Source organism: Ranitomeya imitator, chromosome 2 (assembly GCF_032444005.1).
Source record: "Ranitomeya imitator isolate aRanImi1 chromosome 2, aRanImi1.pri, whole genome shotgun sequence".
Taxonomy (NCBI): Eukaryota; Metazoa; Chordata; class Amphibia; order Anura; family Dendrobatidae; genus Ranitomeya; species Ranitomeya imitator.
In genome coordinates, this window is record NC_091283.1 from 829,147,193 (window position 1) to 829,169,737 (window position 22,545).

Genomic DNA, 22,545 nt, shown 5'->3' on the forward strand with positions numbered 1-22,545 from the left:
TTGCGTTTTTGGGTCCGTTCTTGCTAGCGCAGATCGGGCATCTGCGCGATCGCTAAACGCGATCACTTTTAAGACATTGCGTTAACGCAGTCCGTTAGCGTATGCGCTAGACGGACTGCACAACGCAAATGTGAACCTACATTATATGGCCATTAAAAGGTATTGTCTGCTGAAAACAAGTTATCACATTTTCGCAGGATATCTAATAACTTAGTGATTTGTAGATATCCCTCCTCTGGGACCTGCATTGATCAGAAGAACAGGGTACTTTTATCCCCATACGAATTGATCAGGGTTGCCAATGGTCCAGAAATTCCAATACCGTCTGTAATAATAAGAATTATGTGCTTTAGACATGGATCACTTATAATAAATTTATTATGGTTTTCTAATGTGTCCGTAATAAAAAAAAAAAATTCTGTCCATGATTTTTTTGGTAAGCTGTCCACAAAAAATAAGTCATGTTGGCAACCTTGGAATGAATCTGCAAAGTGCATATTCGACAACTGCTCCATTCAACCCCTATGGGGCTGCCAAGCATCATTTACTTTTTCTAGCAGCCTCCTGGAGGATGAAGAGTGGACGGAGTGCCAGTCGAGCGTACAACTGCTGCTTAATTTTGTAACAGATTAAAGCGCCTGGTCAATTTTAAAAGTTCTCTCTGCTGAAAATATGTGTGGTTCCCAGCAGTCAGACCCTCACCGATCAATACATTATCGCCTATCCTTTGGATAGGCGATAACTTGTTTTCGCAGGACAAGCCCTTTTTAACCTTTGTCCGGCTAAGTAGGTACAATTGTAACTAAAATTGCAATAATTTTTTTTTTTTTTCGAAAAGCCGTAGACGGCTGAAATTTCGTGACATCTCTGCAGTTTTAGTCCAGAATATATTGGCCAAATTTCAATAAAATATATATGAAGGTACAATTGTACCTCTGCAGCCTGTTAACGTTGTAAAATTATGCAGCCTGACGAAGGTTAATACTGAATTTGGAGAATACCGTAGTTTTCTAGGTGCACTTTCTGCTTGGGTGCTGTCCATGTACAGTAGTCAAAGGCACAATTCACATTAACAATTTTTAACAAGGACTATGGGCTCATTCATCAGAGTTTGTCAGAGATCTGCCATAAATTTGATTAAAAGGTCACAACATTTTTCTCACACCTGCACTGAAGCGCAAAAATTTGGTGACTTTTGGAATTTTACACCAGCTCTAAGGTTTCGGAAAGTGGGAGGGACGTGGCCAGGCATGATTAACCAATAAATCATAATTTACTACACAAAAGTGGTCAAAATGTGACTACAGTGCTGGGGCGCAGAGTCTGACGCGAGGGGCGCAGGGGCTGAAAGTTGGGCTGTATTTGATAAAAAGCCACACATGCCTCTTAACGAGTTTGGTACATCTTACTCCAGCATATCTTGGATCAAAACTGGTGTACAAAACAATGTCCCTGTATTAAAAAAAAAAAAAAAACAAAAAAAAAAAACAGCATACACCATTTGACTGAAATTACAGACGCTATAGCTTAAATTGGGCTAAATTGCATGCATTTAACTGCTCACGGAGTGCAAACACATCCCCGTGGTGTGAATGTGGCTTAACCTAATGTATTTTTGGTTATTTTTGCAATTTTACTATTTTTTTTTTTTTTTTTTTTTGCTTTTTGTGAAGTCAAATTGTTTTTGTAATTGTAGCTATGTGTTCTTACATGATTGGATGTTAAGCGGTGCAGTGCCCGGGACGATTGATCAGACTATTATCAGTAATGGCTTGTCTGCTTAATCTATGTGCGGAGCTTGTGGCCTCATGCAGGCACAAAGAAGCACAAAAGCTGGTGAGGTGTCCCTACAAGCCGCCCTGCCAGGGAACAAAGGATGTGGGTCACCCTGCTGGGGGAGGGGTAACCTCAGTCTGTCACATGCCATGAAGATGTGCAATGGGCTAGTGACTTTTTTTATTTTTTCAGGGAGTCTGCTTCCAGGATAGAATTGTTAAAACTGTCCTAAATTTTAGACAGCATAAAACTAAACCAGGCAGAGCTGGTTCCATCTTTTACACCAAAACACTGATGTGTACTACTAAAGCATAAGATGCATTGCTCGTTGCGCTAGGCCTCGTTTCCCATGGCGACCAATCAGAGCTCTGCTTTCACTTCCTAACCAACTTTGGGCTCCATATCAACCAATTACAGTACGGCTTTCATAGTTCAAGAGCAATTCAAGAAATAAAAGCTGAGTACTGATTGGCCTTGTTGTTGGCCATAGCAACCAGCTAAAATAATGCAGCAGCTTAACCTGCAGTCCTATATAAAACAATGATGGCGCTCTAAAGTTGTAAAATGCAAGATATTTGTCCCTGTTTTCTAATGAAAATGCATCATTTTGGGGATCGCATATCCGTCTCCCCTTCTAATCGCCCTTTTATGACAAAAACTGTAGTAGTTTGTGCCGATTTATCTCAAGCGTCATTGTGGGTGTGGATTGAAGCTGTTGTGATGAGGCATAAAACTACGCCCATGAAATTTATTACTTTAACCACAGAGGTGAAAAATTGGTTTAAAAAAAAATTGAGTATAATAAAATGTATTTGGTTTTTACACTTGTGTACATGAGAGCAGTTCCTGCCACCTTCCCCTTTCAATGGAGAGGGGTGTATGCCACGGACTCCTGGTGGCGTCTTATCTCCCATAGAACCCGATGCTCCTTGTTAGGCTATGTGCACACGTTGCGGATTTGCCTGTGGAATTTTCTGTGGGGATTCTGCATCTCTCGGTAGAAAACGCAGGTCAAAATCTGCGTGTTTTTTTTTGTGGATTTTTGTGCATTTTGGTTGCGGATTCTATGCGGATTTCATGCGTTTTTACCCCTGCGGATTTCTATTATGGAATGGGTGGGTTAATCCGCTGCGTTTTCCATGCGCAATTTTCCGCACCATTAGCACAGCATTTTTTTTTCCATTGATTTACATTGTACTGTAAATCACTTGTGGATCTGCAGCGTTTCTGCCCGGAAAAAAACGCTGCAGATCTGCAGGAAATCCGCAATGTGTGCACATAGCCTTAAGGTCACCACACACATTAGGTCTCCTTCACACGTCCGTGTTTCCAGTTCGTGTTGTATCTGGGTTTTTTTATCATGGACACCAAACTTGCCCATTATAATCTATAGGACTATGCATATTTCTGTGTTTTCCGGGTGTCCATGCAAAACACAGAGACGTCAGTTTTTTTTTCCGGCAGCACGGATGACCAGGGCCAATACAAGTCAATGGGTCTGTGACAAACACGCACCGCACATGGTTCGCGTCCGTGTACAATGTCTTAACATTGTATAGGAGAAGCTTTGTAATGTAATTCTTTCTTTAACAATACTGGAAAAATATTTAGGCTATGTGCACACGTTCAGGTTTTTTCGCATTTTTTTTGCGGTAAAAACGCTATAAAAACGCATACGTTATGCATCCTATCATTTAGAATGCATTCTGCATGTTTTGTGCACATCAGAGGTGTCAAACTGCATTCTTCGAGGGCTGCAAACAGGTCATGTTTTCAGGATTTCCTTGTACTGCACAGGTGATAATTTAATCACCAACTCATTATTTGTGTAGTTGATTAAATTATCACCTGTGCAGTACAAGGAAATCCTGAAAACATGACCTGTTTGCAGCCCTCGAGGAATGCAGTTTGACGCCCCTGGTGCACATGATGCGTTTTTTTTTCCGCAAAAAAAAGCATCGCGGTAAAAAAGCAGCATGTTCATTAATTTTGCGGATTTTCTGCGTTTTTTTCCCGCTATTCTATGCATTTGGGACAAAAAAAACGCACCAAAAACGCATGAAAAAAACGCATGCGGATTTCGGCAGAAATGTCCGGTTTTTGTCCGGAAAATTCCTGCCAGAAATCCTGACGTGTGCACATACCCTTATGGTAAAAAAAGACACACGATTGACACGCTGATGAAAGATGGTACCGGATTTGACGTGTGAAAGAGGCCTTAGATGGTGGCGGGCTTTGTCCCTTACACGTTTTCTGCTGAGCTCTCCAGTGTTCTATCAGAGAGCCGTTGCCAGACATTTCTGGCAGCGACTTGTCTCCAGAGAAAATACAGTTTGCAGTCTGAAATTGGGTGTGCCGGATTTTTTTATTTTAAATATGGATTGTAGCTATAGGGTTTGGCTTTTGGTTTATTTCTGCTGAAATAACCCAGTCCAAAAAGTGCACATTTGCAGCAATGTACATGTGGAAAACGCACAATTTACATGCTGCTTTTTTTTTTTTTTTTTTAAGGATATGTTCACTTTTTTTTGCGCAGATTCCATGCGTAAAATAAAAACCGCCTCAAATTTGTTTGCAATACACTTTCCATTTGAACTAGAAAACGCATCCACTTTGCAGTTTTCATTTGTGTGAAGAGAAAAAGAGTGCAAATTATTTGGCACCTTTTCCCCCTCAATTTTTAGCTTGGCTTTTGCAGTGGAAACTCTCCAAAACCCACACTGTATTATTACAGCCCCATAATGAAATTAAAACGCATAAAAAAAATCATTAAAAAGTGTCATTTTCTAAATGGCACCAAGTAAAACAAGAACTATTTTTTGCACAATTATTTTTATGGCTGAAAAATCCATGTAAAGAAAAAAAAAAGCTGTGAACATAGCCTTACTCATGTTTAAAAAAAAAAAAAAAAAACAGGATAAAAAATGTGCGCTCTTGATACATTTTCTTATCCAAATGAATGAGAGGTTGGTTTAATTTTTTTTTTTTTTTTGTCGAATTGGGCATGGACTTGGTCAAAAACCATGTAGCCAAGACTCCTTGTGAAAATACCCAACAAATCCCCTCAAAAGTAAACCATAGTTTGTTGTAAACGTTGTATTTTCTTTTAAAATTTTTTATTTTCATTTAACAATTAACTTTATCATCTTTTTCTTTTTTTTTTTTATTTTATACAGGCTGTTCCTCCAAGTCATTCAAACTGTACTCGCCAAAGGAGCCCCCCAACGGCAACGCCTTTCCCCCCTTCCACCCAGGCACAATGCTGGATCGAGATGTGGGGTAAGTTCTCTTCTGTCCCTTACTGTCCTGTGCTTTCCTACCGTTATAATAAGCCATAAGTGTTGGGTCAATATTCATTCCCTTCATTGTTTACACGGGCACAGCGGCACTTTCATTCCCTTCATTGTTTACACGGGCACAGCGGCACTTTCATTCCCTTCATTGTTTACACGGGCACAGCGGCGCTTTTAGAAAGGTGACTGTGCCTGGTGCTACACGTGTCCCATATAGAAAGCTGTGCCGCTGCATTACCAGCACTATCTGTACCGTGATGCGCCTGTTTAAACTAAAGTCAACTTGCAAATATTGGATTTGCTGTGGATATTACTTTCAGGTTTGCGCTGTTGATATTCACAATGGATACAGCAAGTGGATGATGATCACAGCACATAAGGACATTTTCCCATGCAGAAGAACGAGCGCATTGTAGACTTTTGTTGTGGATTTTGCTACTTTCGATGTAGTTGGAGCGAAACGCAGATCTGTGGCAAGATCAGGGGCTGTACATAAAGGCTGGTGGTTACAAGGGGACAACATGTCTTATAAAACACTGCGCGGTGTCACACTGTGACATTACATTGAATCATTTCATGTCGCACTGAACCCATAACTGTGACAGTCTCCGATATTTCCAAATATGTTGGAATATAATAATAATAATAATACATTTTTATTTATGTAGCGCCAACATATTCCGCAGCACTTTACATTATAGAGGGGATTTGTACAGACAATAGACATTACAGCATAACAATAAATACAGATCAAAACAGATACCAGGAGGAGTGAGGGTCGTGCTCGCAAGATTACAGACTATAAGGAAAAACGGAGACACGAGAGGTGGATGGAATATGTCGCAAATTGCACCCGACTCGCCATAGACTTCTATGCAAATCGATGTGACTGCGTATTGTCACATATTTGGTTACTTGCTGCAGAATCGCGGCTCTAGTAGAAGCGCTGCAGGAATTTGCGCAGAATTTTTTGGTAGTGAAATTATTTAGTTGCACGACACATTGCCGCGGAGCAAAATGTCACAATACTTACTCCTCCGTTCTGCTAATTGTGAAACCCACAGATATTGTAGATTGTGAGCCCTCGCGGGCAGTGTCCTCTCCTCCTGTATCCTCACCCATCCCTTGTAGATTGTGAGCCCTCGCGGGCAGGGTCCTCTCCTCCTGTATCCTCACCCATCTCTTGTAGATTGTGAGCCCTCGCGGGCAGGGTCCTCTCTCCTCCTGTATTCTCACCCATCCCTTGTAGATTGTGAGCCCTCGCGGGCAGGGTCCTCTCCTCCTGTATCCTCACCCATCCCTTGTAGACTGTGAGCCCTCGCGGGCAGGGTCCTCACTCCTCCTGTATTCTCACCCATCCCTTGTAGACTGTGAGCCCTCGCGGGCAGGGTCCTCACTCCTCCTGTATTCTCACCCATCCCTTGTAGACTGTGAGCCCTCGCGGGCAGGGTCCTCACTCCTCCTGTATTCTCACCCATCCCTTGTAGACTGTGAGCCCTCGCGGGCAGGGTCCTCACTCCTCCTGTATTCTCACCCATCCCTTGTAGACTGTGAGCCCTCGCGGGCAGGGTCCTCACTCCTCCTGTATTCTCACCCATCCCTTGTAGATTGTGAGCCCTCGCGGGCAGGGTCCTCTCTCCTCCTGTACCAGTTATGACTTGTATTGTTTAAGATTATTGTACCTGTTTTATTATGTATACCCCTCCTCACATGTAAAACGCCATGGAATAAATGGCGCTATAACAATAAATAATATTCATATTTCACTGGTATTATGGATGCTCCAAGTTAGAAATGACCGTGCTCACTGTGGTTGTTGCCAGTAGAGAAAAGAAAAGCAAACTTGGATTCCTTCATTCATGTACACAAGTGATGTTTCTTTATCAGCCTTTGACGAGAAAGTTAATTTCTGAAATGTTACTTGTTTACGCGGATTTAAAAATAAGTTTGTTTGTTTTTTCTCTACTGTTGCAACCCAGTGAGCATAATTTTTATTTATTTATTTTTATTTTATTTTGTTGCTCATGCGACTTTGAGAGCGCTGTGGAAGTTTTTTTTTTTCTTTCCTTGATCCAGAATACCAAGTCCATTAAAGGGAACCTGTCACCCCCAAAATCAAAGGTGAGGTAAGCCCACCAGCATTGGAGGCTTATCTACAGCATTCTGTAATGCATTCTGTAATGCTGTAGATAGGCCCCTGATGTATCCTGAAAGATAAGAAAAAGAGGTCAGATTATACTCACCCATGGGTGGTCCCGCTGCGGTCCGGTCCGGGGCCTCCCATCTTCTTACGATGACGTCCTCCTCTTGTATTCACGCTCTGGCACAGGCATACTTTGTCTGCCCTGTTGAGGACAGAGCAAAGTACTGCAGTGCACAGGCGCTGGGCCTCTCTGACCTTTCTCGGCGCCTGCGCACTGCAGTACTTTGCTCTGCCCTCAACAGGGAGACAAAGTACGCCTACGCCGGAGCGTGAAGACAAGAAAAGGATGGCATCTGATGAAGATGGGAGGCCCTGGACCTCGACGCCCATCGTACCGGGACCGCAGCAGGACCGCCCCTGGGTGTGTATAATCTAACCTCTTTTTCTCATCTTTCAGGATACATCGGGGGGGGGGGGGGGGGGGGGCTTATTTACAGCATTACAGAATGCTGTAGATAAGCCCCTGATGCCGGTGGGCTTAGCTCACCTTTGATTTTGGGGGTGACAGGTTCCCTTTAAAGGCCTCCGAGTCCATACACCTTAGATCTCGTAGGATCGTCCAACAACCGGTATGGACTGGGACTGACATTCAGCTCTGGCATTTGAAATCACACAGGCCCATGGTGTCCTCATCCCCAAGCACCAGATGGGATATATTACTAATATTACCCTGCATGGAGGAAAGCAAGATTTACTACGAGAACCGATATTTCTAATGATGCCTACGTCACAACTCTTAAAAGTATGGGTGCCTTGAGAACACAGATTCTGTGTTCAGCCCACCACCAGACAGGCCCTTCTAGCATTTGCCAGAATTGCCAGATGGCCAGTCCAGCCCTGTCCAACAATCTATTGTTTTGGGGGGAGATGTGGGTCGGGCAATTTGATTTTTAACTTCTGAATAGACGATAGCCGTCTGTTACTGCACTTGTATGGCCAACTTTAGGCCTCCTGTACTGACAATCTCCTGCTTTTTTTTTTTTTTTTTTTTAAATAAACACATATCTACCAGGTACATTATTGGTGAAACACAGAGGCTTGGGCAGATATGAATAAAATGTATATTTTTATTATCAATTTCATAAAATAATACATAAAACAAGACAAGGAAGTTTCATGAAGATATTTAATTTTTTTTTTAATCTGATATTAAATTGAGTCTGAGTTGACATCTTTATTTGATGATGGACAACATTGGTGGCATACAGAATAAACACATTCCGCACATTTAGTTTTTTATTTGTTTATATTTTAAATCTATTTTTGTGCACTGTTGAACCAATAAGTTCTCATAGAGTGGTTAATTTCTGGTCTGTTTACCAGAGCCATAAAGTTTGTGAAGACTATACACATCTCTGTGCCCTCTGTTACAGTATGGTTTCTGCATTGTATCAGCGGTGGAGGTTCTGTTCTGCAAACAAATGTGTCTCCGTGCGGTTTTATTCCCAGTCTGAGTCTTTGGTGCCGGCTGATTGTCTCCTCCTCATTGCAGTAAACATGGACTTTAACCGAGATGATTTTGTATTTCTATGAGAAGGTTGGGCAAGATGGCTGTTGGCGGCATCAGCGTTTGGCAGCTAACAATCTTATGTGCATGATCGATGTTGGTTGTATTTGGGGTCTTGGCACAGGAGGAATTTGTACCATGAGTTTAGCTAAAATAATCCTTTCTAAGGGATAACAAGTCTTCACCCCTATTTCAAATTACTTCTGTTTCACAAAAATGTGTAATAACTGATGTCCAGTGCAGTATATTTAGGCACGCTATGAGCAGAAAATTACCTATTGTTTAAATTAGGTTTTTGTGTTGCATGTATTTGTACTTTTTTTTTATATTTGCCATTTTTTTTTTCTATATATGTCTGTATTTGAAAAACAAATATAATATAGAAATCTTGCAATTCTCACACTGGCCACTGAGGCTTTTTTAGACCGGTTCCGGAAATGCACATGTACATTAGCCACAATGGTCAGACTCCGACCCTATCTTTTGTAGTGAAGCATCTAATGAGCGTGTGCAAAATGTTATTGTGAGGGAAGCGGGCAACAGAGTCAACTGAGAAATCTCCTAGTCTCCTAGTGGTCTCTGTGAAAATTAAAAGATGGTTATTATTATTATTAGTATTTAATTTTTTACTTATTTATTTTTTAAGATTGCAATATGAAAAAAAAACCCTGCTAAAAATGTTTTTAAAAAAATACATGTAACAGACTGATTTAAACAAGTGATTTTCTGAATTTTCTATTCTTATAAAATAGTAAGAAGAGGCGGCTTTTACAAGGGATTTTACTATATATACAGTAATTCACTTTTTTCTGCTATTGTTACCTAAAAAAGAAAAAAATATATATTTTTGTGTCTTTAGACCGACTCCGATGTATCCTCCCACATATCTGGAGCCTGGGATAGGGTATGTATAGTAAGATCTTTTTTTGCTTCTTTCATGTATACATGCTGCATTTACTGCATTTAGCTAAAAGATTTTCTTAAATTTTATTCTTTAAAAAAAAAAATCTGATGAATACAGGTAGAGATGTGAAGTGTAGTGTAACTAATGAGGGCCTGATAAATCTTCTCCTGTGCTACATATGTACAATGATAGATTTGAGAATTGCGCTAGTCTCCATTTTTCTAAAGCTCGCGTAATACATTTTCTTGTATGTGGAAAATCAAAATGCAGTTTTTAATTTTTTAAATTTTATTTAATGTAAGCTTCCACGTTTCACAGTCCAGGTATGATCTGGTTTCGGGTCTCCTGACCCGTAGTTAAAAGCTTCGTGTTCTCCTATGCTCTTTTGATGCTTTGCACAAACTGAATTTTCTCTGAACTTGGGACCGCAGTGTTTTCTGACATATTAATCCGACTTTTCTAATGGATGTTTTTTTTTTTTGTTTGTTTTTTACTATCACAAGATTTACAGATACATTGTTGAACTAAACTTAAAAATTATGGACACTTTTTATGGGGAAGGGGGAACAGCAATTTTTTCATTGTTAGCTAGTAACATTACACTAGCTTTCAGTCTGCAATCTTTAATTCATTGTTTGAGCCCCTGATATGCAGTTTGAAGCCTGGAACAAGTTTCTTTCCCAGTAGTATAGTCTGGATGTGATCTCTGTGTATCCAGGGTGCTGCTTTCTTCACTGCTTATGTATCGGCACAGCTTCTATCCTGCACTTATTTCCATTTTATGTGCTTTCCTTCTTTCGAGAGCCTATTTTCTCTGCCCTCCCTGAGACTGCATATACTTTCTTCCCTTTCAACATTCTGGTGATCTGTGTACAATACTCCTTTCTTTATCTAACAGAGAGGGAAGAGCAGATAGATTCAATTCAGAACTATTGCTTCTATCAGTTTTGAAAAAATCACTGAGCTAAGAAACCTACAGTCTGTAGCAGCACAACTGTAGATGATTGTTAATGAAGACTAGTTTTAGAAAGTTGCACAACTTGACATTTAGAAAATTAAATTGTATGCAAATAAACACACGTAGGTTTTTTTTTTTTTTTTAAAGAATCACATTTTTGTCAGCTTACTTTTGCAGTAGCGTTTCACTATACATTTTGTAGCTTTTATCTTTCTACAGCCTTTATGTATCACAGCACATAGCAGACTGCAGAAATGTTTAAAGGTCACATCTGTCCTTGAAATTCTTTGACAGCGGTGCCTGTGAACCTTACAACCATATAACTTTAAACTGGTCCTAAATCGGCCTGGGAGATTTATATATATATATGCTGTTATAGGCTTTAAGATCTGTGTTATACCTAGCGCAAGGTTAAGAGAGAATCTGTCAGCAGGTTTTTGCTACGTAATCTGAGAGCGCATGATGTTGGGGCTGAGACCCTGATTCCAGCGATGTCACTTAATAGGTTGTGTGTTGCTATTTCAATAAGATCAGTGTTTTATCAGCAGGAGGTGATCGCTAGAGGACTAGTTTTCTCATGCCTCCTGGTCCATCTCGGCCCACGCCACCGATTGGCTGTCTTTTATGTACGTTGTCAGCAAGCTGCCCATCAGTGGTGTGGGTGGGGTTATACATGGCTCAGCATTCTGCGCTTTGCTAGATCTGCAGCAGAAAAAGCAGTGATTGTATCACAGCTCCTGCACCCAGTAAACTTAATGATGCGTTACTGGAATCGGGGTCTCTGTCCCTACATCACGCTGCTCTTGGATTACATAGCTAATCCTGCTGACAGATTTCTTTTAAAGGGTTATTCAATAACGCCATCCAGCCAGTCACTTGAGATTTCTCATTTTTTTTAAATTTTTTTTTTGGTTGCCTTTTAATTGCTTTTGTCATAGTCCACCATTTAGTGTGATTGGGAAGCTTGATGAAGTTTTTTTTTCTTTTCCCACCGTTCTGCTACCAGGAGACATACGCCGTATGGGAACCAGACAGATTACAGAATATTCGAACTGAATAAACGTCTGCAAAATTGGACGGAGGTAGGACGCCCGATCACGGAACGTTTTCCTTTGCCATGAGAAGTTTTGCGTGTTTTTTTATGCTTTTCTCTAGGTTTTGTGACTACTAATAATTCTATAAATCCTCATCCGTTAGGAATTGTAATTAATCCGAGCTTCTGTTTGCAGGAATGTGACAATCTCTGGTGGGACGCCTTCACCACAGAGTTCTTCGAAGATGACGCCATGTTGACCATCACTTTCTGTTTGGAAGACGGACCAAAGAGATATAGTGAGTCTTGTAAAGTATCGTAGTTGTTCGGGGTGGAGGGTGCGTTGTCGCACACGATCTAAGTTTGTTTTCATGGCGGATTTCTTGCACTAATGGAGTCGCTCTTGTCTGTGGGATGTGCTTGATAGTTCTGCGCAACGGTGCACACATCAGTAGAGGAGCACGGCAATACCACGGCGCACTGTAAAGCGGTCTCTGCAGGAAAGCCGCCATTCTTGATAATGGTCTTGGACTATATGACTGGACGGCCCATGTCCTTGGTTCTTTAATAATCTACCCCATCGTGGCCCCATCTTGTAATTGGAGTGCCCCCCCGTGTAGGGCAATGGGGTACTCGGTACCGGGTCCTTCTGTTCTCAGTGGGGATGTCACGGTGGCTGACCCGGTCCGTGGCCCTAGGGACGTCCGTTGAAAATGAGGGAAAGGTCTTTAAAGGGATATGTTTGTGACGCCACCTGTGGTATTCGGTCAGGGTGACCGACGCTGCTTAGTGGTCCGCTGGGGTGATGTTATGGCAGCTGGATGGTATACCTTCCCACAGGTGAAGTGTATCCCCAGGGCTTCCCGGTGTGTAGATGGTGATGGTGGATGATGTAAGGCGCTGTGAATAACGAGGACACAAGGTTGCAGTCTCTTTACCGTTACTGAAGACTTCAGCATCCACAGTCCAGAGCACCAGATCACAGGGCAGGCAGAGGCCGGCCGGTCTGAAGGCAAATCCAGAGTCCCCTTATCCAGGTGGAATTCAATAGTCTTCCTCTAGTGCCTGGGCGTTGTAGTACCTCCCTGTTGAGCAACTCGGTAAGGTCCTCACAACTATTGTAGATGTTAAGTCTCTTCTCTCTGTCCCCCTGACGGATAGGACAAACCCGTATGACTGGTGGCCTGAGGCTTTTTATAGGGACCCTAGAGACGCCCTGGCACCCACAAGTTGCCACCCTGCCTCCTGGGTATATGGTCGGGCAGCCAACGTGGAATCAACTGTCCTGCCAGTCTCTGAAGTAAAGCATAGAGATCCTTACTCCCTCGGTGTTCTGGCTATCAGTACTGCGCTTCAGAAGGAGGCAGCCTGCTTCTAGCTGGTCTCCCTCTGATATTCCTCTCCTGTTGCTATGACTTCATTTCTCACTCACTGCAACACAATTCCTTTCAATGTCTTTCTTGGGATGCTGCCGCATGGGATGCAGGCGCAGCTCCGCGTACCCTCGCCTTCCGCAGGTCGCGGTCTGGAGCTGGCTGGAACTCACTCCAACCAGCCTCTGCCAACTCGGTCGGGGCTGACTGACTAAGGGTACGTTCACACTAGCGTTGCGCCGCCCTGCGTCGGCGACGCAACGCGCGACGCATCGAAAAACGCGCGCGTCGTTTTTGACCAAAATCGGACGCACAGAAAATGCAACTTGTAGCGTTTTCGTGCGTCCGACGCCAGCGTCGGAAACGACGCACACGGCGAAAAACGCAAACAAAAAGACGCACGCGTCCCCTATGTTAAACATAGGGGCGCGTCGCCGCTGCGTCGCCGACGCAACAGCGGCGCAACGCTAATGTGAACGTAGCCTTACTTCCTATCCAACCCACCAGTTTTACCCAAGTGTGAGGAATGCCCTAGTAGATAGAAGCATGGCTCCCCCTGGCGGACTGGAGTGCGAGTGTGTTTTGTGGTTGTGATACCTGGACAGAAGATCTCATTCATTGCCTTCAGACGTAACATCACTCCCCCTGGTGGAAGAATAGCATTACTGCAACGACCAGGACTCTGGGGCGCTGCATAGTAATAGCCTTTGTCCTCGGCCCTTTATTTAATAATGGTCTCCGTCCTGGCGCTCTCCTCATTGACCATCTTACCTGTCCTCGGGCAGGCAGAGCCCTTTGCATCTTCCAGAGTCGGTGCAGGTGTCGGGCGGTACATGATAGGACGATATCAGCTGCCGACTTCTGATAGGCCGGCAGCCACTTTAGCTATTGCGGTGCAGGGACCTGGTGGATCTCTGCGACACAATACATATCTGATGATGCTCATTCATCTGAAAATAGGGCTGCCATTCTCCTGCACGGGCCTCGGGGTGACTGCGATTCCTGTGATGTGAATGCTTCTATTTTATTTACAGCTTGTTGCCTAGGTGACAGACCACCACCGCTGGTTCTTGTCTAAGAGCTATTCTGAAGCTGGCCGAGATTAGGAGGAAACGCCGAGCTCCAACGATCCTGGCCAGTGTGAAAACGGGACATACAAGCTCAATAGATAAGGGCTTGTAAGCACTGCTTATGTTCTTCTGTCTCCCAGCAGTGGTCGTTCTCCAAGGCAACGAGCTGTAAATAATAGAAAAGTGTTACTCTTTAAAGAATGACTGAAAATGTGATTTGCAGTACCCTGTGGACTGTCTGTGGCAGGGGTATGGTGTATGAGCAGGCCCTATAAGCGGACCCCCACCTAATAATAATGGGGTGTTATGTGGCTCTTGGGCCCCGGTGAAGTTGCTCTCATGACTTGTCGCCTCCTCATTGTACATGGAGACTGACGACTGCAATAAACCCCTTTCTCGTTTTCTATCACTTCAGCGATTGGACGGACGCTTATTCCCAGGTATTTCCGCAGTATATTCGAAGGTGGCGCCACAGAGCTGTATTACGTCTTGAAACACCCCAAGGAGTCTTTCCACAATAACTTTGTCTCTCTGGACTGCGATCAGTGCACGATGGTCACACAGCATGGAAAACCCATGTTCACACAGGTATGACGGCTGAGTTAGCCGTGGAGATAAAATGGCGCGACTCTTTCAAAAAATATCTTTTGTTCAAAATCTTTCCTTGCTGTTAGTGAATAGAGACATGTTGTTTCCATGAGGAGCCTATAAAAAAATAAAATTCCACGTTTTTAGGCCCGTAGTAAACAAACAAACAGGCAGGTAGCTTGTAACAGCATCATTACTACTCACGGACCTCAAAGAGGTCATAAGAATATGATGGACAGGAAAAATAAGGATGTATTCACACTGAAAAATTTCTGCCACACATTTCAAGTGACCCTAGGATTTCTGACGGAGACTTGCTGGAAGAACTGCCGCGGGTCCACTTGCCCCATTAGAGGCCCCTAATATAAGGACCAATACCTACTAGACATTTAGGGAATCACGTGAATGTGCCATCTAAGGTGGAAGTAGCCCTTTAAAAAAAGGCATGTCTGCTCTCTGGACTTGTCTGTTTCAGGGATCATATTCCCCATAATATAACAATTCTGGGGCCTCTTTTTCCAGATCTTTGCAATCTGGGAATGCAAAGTTGTAAGAAAAGATTCACCAGAATTTTATTTTTCACACGTATTTATTGAAATAAACTTTCCTATAGAATTAATTGGGGCTGGGTCTGTAACACCACGTACAACCCCTTTAAGTATTGATATCCATTGAGGGAGGAAAGAGCATGAATCGCTTGTAAACTGGGTGACCAGGTCACCATAGATTATGTAAATACAAGTTGGAAAAATAAGTTAAATCAGTCTGTTTGCGAATATTCACATGGCGCAGTTTGTTGCCGCCGTTTTGCGCCAATTAACCGCTATTTGTCTGCACCCTTTAACTGTAAAGCACATGATGCCATCTAGTGGCCATCAGTGAGTATAGCCGCCTTGTATTTTGTGTCTTCCTGTGTTACCGTGTATAACCTGATCTGTTCACATTAGGTTTGTGTAGAGGGGAGGTTATACCTGGAGTTCATGTTTGATGACATGATGAGGATAAAAACGTGGCATTTCAGCATCCGGCAACATCGAGAACTCATTCCCCGCAGTATCTTAGCCATGCATGTAAGTCGAAGCCCAGTATTCATGTTTACGAAGGCGAATGGTGTCATGAAAGCTCCTCGTATGTCAGCGATGTCCTATCTTCTTACTTAAATGCATGTTCTGCTGAAAAACCGATCGGTTCTTCTACCATTCTATTTGTTTTTTAGGCCCAGGACCCCCAAATGTTGGACCAGTTGTCAAAGAACATCACAAGATGTGGTCTATCGAACTCCACGCTCAACTACCTCCGGGTGAGTAAAGCTTGGCGATGAGGTCCCCGATCACACAGGGCAGAAATGCCAGCAGTCATCTGACGCTGCACCTAGGGCTTACACCCTGGATCAAAGCAGGGGAGGACGCCAGCAGTTGAGGGGCCCCGTCACCGAGACCCTTTCATCCGCTCATGGTGCCATGTCTCATAGCTGTGCAAATCCACCAGTAGTGTTTGAGGGCGCTGTTTAAAGGGGTCATGGGGCAACATCATCAGTCTCTAGGTTCAACATGAAATGCGCGTTGTCGGTGACATTACGTCCCGTGCAGCCGCTGAGACCCTTGCATGATCACATGGTCTTAACCTGTTGAATAGGTCACTTACCCGCCAGTATGTAGTTTTGGATGTCGCTGAATAACCCATTTTTTATTTACCATTACCTTTTTTTTATACTGCACAAATGTAAATTTTGTTTTGCGGGTCAAGACGTTTTATGAAAATAACAATTTATATATTTTTTAAAAAATTTTTATGTTGTAATATTTTGAAATAAAAACAAAACCTTGTAATATTTTACAAACTGATACAAAATAATTTTTGTTATATATTTATTATGACGCCCCTCATTAGCCGCCTCGCTGCTGATACAATGTATCGTCGGCACTCTGTGATCCTGTTCGGGGGTCAGTGTAGCTGGGGGGCTGAGGACGCTCACTCCCTCTATCTAACCTCTTGGATGCTGTGGTTTCAATTGACCATGCGATTAAATGGCAGCGATCCGAGCTCCAAGCATCCGAGCAGGTGCAAGATGTGCAGCAAAGCCAGCACCCGCTGTATATGAACCTGTTATATGGCTGCAAACCGTGGGCTCCATGACTTCCTAGCCCCCTGTGCAGCAGCTGTACAGGTTGCACGGATGGTGTACCCAGCCATTTATCCTAATTTTTCTGCCCTTTTTTTCGTCACAGCTGTGTGTAATTTTGGAGCCCATGCAGGAGCTCATGTCCCGGCACAAGACGTACAGTTTAAGCCCCAGAGACTGCTTAAAGACATGTCTATTTCAGAAATGGCAGAGGATGGTAGCGCCACCCGGTGAGAAATGATAGCAACTGCACTTCGCGTCTGTCGTGTGCGGAATGTCCGTATCATTCTGACCCGTGTTGTGTCATTCCTGCAGCTGAACCGGCTCGACAGGCTCCAAATAAGAGGAGGAAAAGGAAGATGTCTGGGGGGAGCACAATGAGCTCTGGAGGGGGCAACACAAACAACAGTAACAGTAAGAAGAAAAGTCCGGCCAGTACCTTCGGCCTCTCCAGCCAGGTACCTGTAAGCATCACCTTTTAATTTTTTCTTTATACCCCAAGTGCTTGACATTTGATTTATCTGCACTATTAACTGTCGGCGATGGTGAGCGTGGTCTGGCGGTTTTAAGAAACCGTGCAATAATATCGGCACCGGCAACCAGGTCTCCGTTTTCATTTTCCTGCTTGTGTTAAATGTGAGCTCTGTAAATTAATTGGTGGCTTTGGGCAATTCCATCATTTGATTTGTTCTAGACTTTATGAAATTTTTAGTGAGAGGGAATTCTGTTCTCTCTCTTCTCTTGGCGAGGGATCGTCCTGCTATGTCCCCGTATCCAGAAGAGCGGCTGTAGTGTATTATCGCATTACATTGTATAGCAATGTTAGACGGATTCCTGTATATTGTGGTTCAGCTGCAGAGGTAAATCCAGAAGGTACAAGCCTTCTCTTCTGTGTGTTATGGCTAATGCTGGCTCTAAAGAGATTTGGATTGACCCTTTACAAGCAGCTGTGTCCTCTCTAGAAAGATATACTGTATGTTCTTCTCCTGCAGATTAGCCCTTTATAAGCAGTTGTGTCCTCTTACAGATAAAAATTGTTCTCATCTTGAAGATTAAGCCTTTACAAGCTGCTATGTAATCTTCAACTCTTTAGTCAGTCTGTAGAATATGCATGTCCTGGTTGAAGGAGGGAATATTTTTGGTCTGATTTTTACATTTTACATTTCACTGATTAAAGCAATTTAGCAACATCTGAAGGGTTTGTATGAACACACATTGAGTTGCGCACACATCGATTTTAATACCTGGGACTTTCTAATATCAATGTAGAGAAGTGTGATTTTTACATCAGGGCTGTGTAACCCTTTATTATTAATAATAGGTTTTCATTTTGGTGTGAGCCCCTGCCTGACATTGTGCAATGCTCTCCGGAGCCAGTACTAGCACCAGAGTCACATCGCCATAGGAAGCTGGATCACAATTCCTGGAAATTAATGACAAACTGTTTTGTTCTCAGCTGGGAGCATTTTATTTTTTTATGGAATGTATGCACATATATGTACTTGCACCTTTGGACTCCATTTACAGTTTATAGCTTTATATGGCCGATCCTATACTGATCCTGCATTACAGACTATGGAATGGTTCATTCACAGCTGCTTTAACTTTCTGCAATGCTGTTCCACAGCATTCCCTGCTCCATCTGTGATTTTCTTTTTGTTTTTTGCATACAGCTTACTGATTTATTTCCAGCAGAATAGTAAGTGCAGCTCTGGGGTATAATACAAGATGTAACTCAGGATCAGTTACATCCTGTATTATACCCCACCGCTACACTCACTATTCTGCTGGTGCAGTCACTGTGTACATACATTACATTACTGATCCTGAGTTACATCCTGTATTATACCCCAGAGCTGCACTCGCTATTCTGCCAGTTTGAATACGGTCAACAAATGTAGTCAGACATGCCCCCAACAGAGTAGTTTGGAAGACCATATTCACAGTATGCCCATTACATTAGGTAAACTGGATTTGAAGCAACTGTAAATGAGTTTTAATGTGCAAAAGTTTTTAGAAAATTGCATTTTTCTTTTTCCCTATGGTATCAATGTCCATTTTGCTTTGTGATTTATCTCCATGCTCCCAATCATAACGGGGCAGCCCTAAATTCTTTGGTCTTCATTCATTATAGTCTTGGTCTCCTGTTTGCTGAACTCTTCTAGATGTTCCTAAAAAGATTTGTAGGACCGTGGTCAAACCACCACATCTATGGCCGCTGGACAGGAGTCCCGCAAACCACCACCCACCTACCTGCCTCCAATCTAAAGAGGCGCCGTGGAAGCTGGCTGGCAGGAGGAGGTTCGCAGGGCTCTGGTTCAGCAACGTGGCCGCTTGACCCAAGGTCTTGCCAATCTTTTCGATCAGCTGTAACGTTTAGAGTATGATGGGGATAATAACTTGCATCCGTGATATGGGTCCCGTACCGGGAGTAGATATGGGTAATGCATTGCTTCTTTGTAATGACCTCTAGGGCGTTAATCCTACATCCCTTACGTTACATGCATTTTTGCAGGCCTCCGCTTTCCCCTGACCTCCAAGAAGCCGCTTCTGACCACGCGTAGTAGTGGAAGGAAGGGACACGCCTCTGCCTTGATTATGTTTCTGGAACTCTTCCCTTTCAGGATGTAATGGTGGTGGGCGAACCAACCCTTATGGGAGGAGAATTCGGGGATGAAGATGAGCGACTGATAACCCGCCTGGAGAACACTCAGTTTGACGCTGCCAATGGAATTGACGACGAGGATAGCTTCAATAATTCCCCCGCACTGGGCGCCAACAGCCCCTGGAACAGCAAACCACCTTCAAGCCAAGAAAGCAAATCGGAGAACCCAACCTCACAGGCTTCACAGTAAAAAAAAGAAAAAAAAAATAGAATAAAATATATATATGTGTATAACAGGCCAATGTGGAGGAACAAAATGTTTTTGTTTTAAAATAAAAGTTCAAGAAAAAGTTTAAAAAAAAAAAAAAAGAAAAAAAAAAAGTTGAAACTTATCTACCTGTAAATTGAAATGAACTAAAAAATGACATTTTAAGAACTAACCCCTGTGCTATAGGCATAAGGGGTTACTGCGAGAGGAACTGAGGTACTGTGGACCCGTAACTGCATATGAACAAAGGGCGAAGGGGGGTATACACATTTTAAGTCGGCACTAAGATGCCAGCAGGGCGTCCTGTTTGCTGCCCAAATCATTGGGCTTATGGGCATGTAAACGAATCATCTGAATTTTAAAAAATGCAAGTTTTTCGCGTAATTATTGGGGGAAAAATAGAAAAACCCACAAACAATCCAGAACTAATAAACACACCAATAAATGATTAATTGGTATAAACTTTAATATATGGGAGGAAAAAAGGAGTTTATGCTATAGATGGCGCCGTGGTTCCTCAATAGGGCAGATGTAACGATGGGGGTATGTAGTGTTCCTGGGTATGACCAGTACGGGTGCTGTCACTAATCATTTCTTTATGTAGTCTCATAGTTGTTACTAACAGATAAGATTCTATTTCCACCATAGCATCCACTTGCCATTGATGGTACACTTCGATGACCTTCACTACAAACATAATCTATTTTTCATGGAGGCATTAAATTGTCTTTTAATACCACATTGTTTTTAACATTTTTTTTTTTTACTGATTAATTTCTTAATATTTACATCGGTAGAACCTTTATTTTATTTTATTTTTTTATTTATTTTTTTAACTTGGACGTAAAAATTTAAATTCTGCCTGCAACTACCAGCAGAGGGCGCTCACTGCATACATATTAATAATTGAGTTAAATGAATAAACAGTATGCAGTGTGCTCCCCCTAGTGGTGGCTGCAAGTTGCCGGTATTATCAATGAATTACATCTATGCATAGGATTTGGCACATGGATCATAAATTTATGTCCAGAATTTTTTTTTTTTTTGTGCTCTGCTATTGCTGTTTCTTGATGTGCAGCCAAAGTAGAATATTGGGCATACGCTGATACAATTCTTCCTACATGGGGAATAGGGAGAATGCCATCCATTTCTCATTTAGGTATAAGTATATAGTCCTATTCAATGGCGGACTATTTAAACTTCACACCTTTTGTAAAATGTATTGAAAAATATGACCACGCCGGAAATGTACCCTCTGCATGACGTGGGCATTCATTATTGTATTGTGTAATGCATTCATCCATTATTTTGTTGTTTGGTTTTTTTTAGCTCATTGTACATATTCACCCTATTTCTTTCACGTATGTAGCAGTTGCGACCTCCACAGTGCCTCGTTCTTTTTCTCGCTTTTCTAAAACAAATTTTTTTTTATTTTATTTTATTTTTTTTTTATTTTTAAATAATATTATTAAAAAAAAAAAGTAAGTTAAAAAAATGCTGTCCTGATTTTGTACTGGCTTATTCTATATCTCTGGGGCATCTTGTTTTATACAGTTCCAAAAGCTTCAAACCAAGGAAAGACTTTGCCGAATTCCTTTGTAATCCCTCGGAGTGGATGAGAAGGGGCCGATAAGCCTCCCGCTCTTCCCTTCTCTGTAAAGTTGTGTGATAATACCTCCCTCTCCTTTACCAACCTGTTCTCTTCGCTTGGGTTTCTGTATCTTGTGCCTGTACATTTCCGCTCAGTAGAAGCCGTGTGTAATTCTAGTCTTAATGTATTATCATTTTAGAAAAGTTTATTCATTTTATTTTTATTTTATTTTTTTTTTTATAATCTGTATAGGTATTATGATATTTGGGGTGGGCGAAGGGGTATTTTTCTTGTGTCCCCATAATGAGGACTGTAATTAATAAATGGGGGTTAATTTTCGGTCACCAGTTCTCTGTAACCATGTAATGTTCAATGGTCAAGTTTGCCTTCATGTGTGTGTAAATGGGCGGAAGCTCCTTATATCAGGAGGGGGCCGCAAGTCCGATCTAGTTTTTGTTTAAAGCAAAAGAATGAAAAGGGTAGCTTTAAATTATAAAGGAATAGTCTCCTAATTGCTGCTTTTATGTGAACTGCCACTTAAAAAATAAAATGTATATGGTATCTGGTGTAAATGCCGCTGTTCTCATGAATCTGACGCTGTTTTTCTTTTTTTCCTGCGACTCACTGTTTCTGAGATATGGCGTGATCCTTAACTCTTCTGTGGGCTCCTTCTTGAACGCCACGCCCACATAGACAGAGAGAATAGATTTACCGTATATTCAGGGAAGAATGGGCCATATCTCAGGAATGGAGAGGCGCAGGAACAAAAGGAAAACATCGCCGGATTCGGGAGAACAGCGGGATTTATACCAGGTTAAAAACAAAAAAAAAAAAAGCCTATTTTTTAAAATATTATTATTTTCTTAAAGGATGTTGATTGTTTGCAATCGTGATCAATTCCTTTAAATTTTGGAATATAATTCATCTTATGTTTGTTTTTGCCCTGGAGAGTAATTGAGAATTCCTACATACATAGTGGGGTCTGATCTGATACAAGTCTGTTGTATTCAAGGACATTTTAAATGAGAACTTGCCAGAAAAAAAGCTATGTCTTTGTTATTCATTAACACACAGCCTATTTTTCATATCCCAGCAACTTTTTGCCCCTTTATCAAATATATTATTAGTGGGGTGGGTCACCTCTAGATAATTTAGAAATAGTTGTGTAGACTTTATTTTAACATTTTTCGGTTTTTTGTTTTTTTTCTGTAAAATTGGCAGGGTCCCTCACCCGAAATAGATCGACTGTGGTGG

At 42.2% G+C, this 22,545-nt stretch overlaps 1 protein-coding gene across 5 annotated transcripts in view; it reads left to right on the forward strand.

Annotated features, from left to right (window-relative positions):
* Nucleotides 1-19,770, forward strand: part of LDB1 (LIM domain binding 1) — a 177,630-nt gene extending 157,860 nt beyond the window's left edge. For 3 of the 5 annotated variants that reach the window (XM_069754051.1, XM_069754052.1, XM_069754054.1), the window contains exons 2-11: nt 4,953-5,055; nt 9,639-9,683; nt 11,648-11,723; nt 11,871-11,973; nt 14,533-14,705; nt 15,653-15,775; nt 15,922-16,005; nt 16,934-17,057; nt 17,143-17,291; nt 19,452-19,770. In XM_069754051.1, coding sequence (XP_069610152.1) covers nt 4,953-5,055; nt 9,639-9,683; nt 11,648-11,723; nt 11,871-11,973; nt 14,533-14,705; nt 15,653-15,775; nt 15,922-16,005; nt 16,934-17,057; nt 17,143-17,291; nt 19,452-19,682 — 1,211 coding nt within the window. In that variant the 3' untranslated portion in view covers nt 19,683-19,770. The remainder of the gene's footprint in view (nt 1-4,952; nt 5,056-9,638; nt 9,684-11,647; nt 11,724-11,870; nt 11,974-14,532; nt 14,706-15,652; nt 15,776-15,921; nt 16,006-16,933; nt 17,058-17,142; nt 17,292-19,451) is intronic. The other 2 variants (XM_069754053.1, XM_069754056.1) reach the window with 2 other exon arrangements.
* The last annotated feature ends 2,775 nt before the right edge of the window (nt 19,771-22,545 follow it).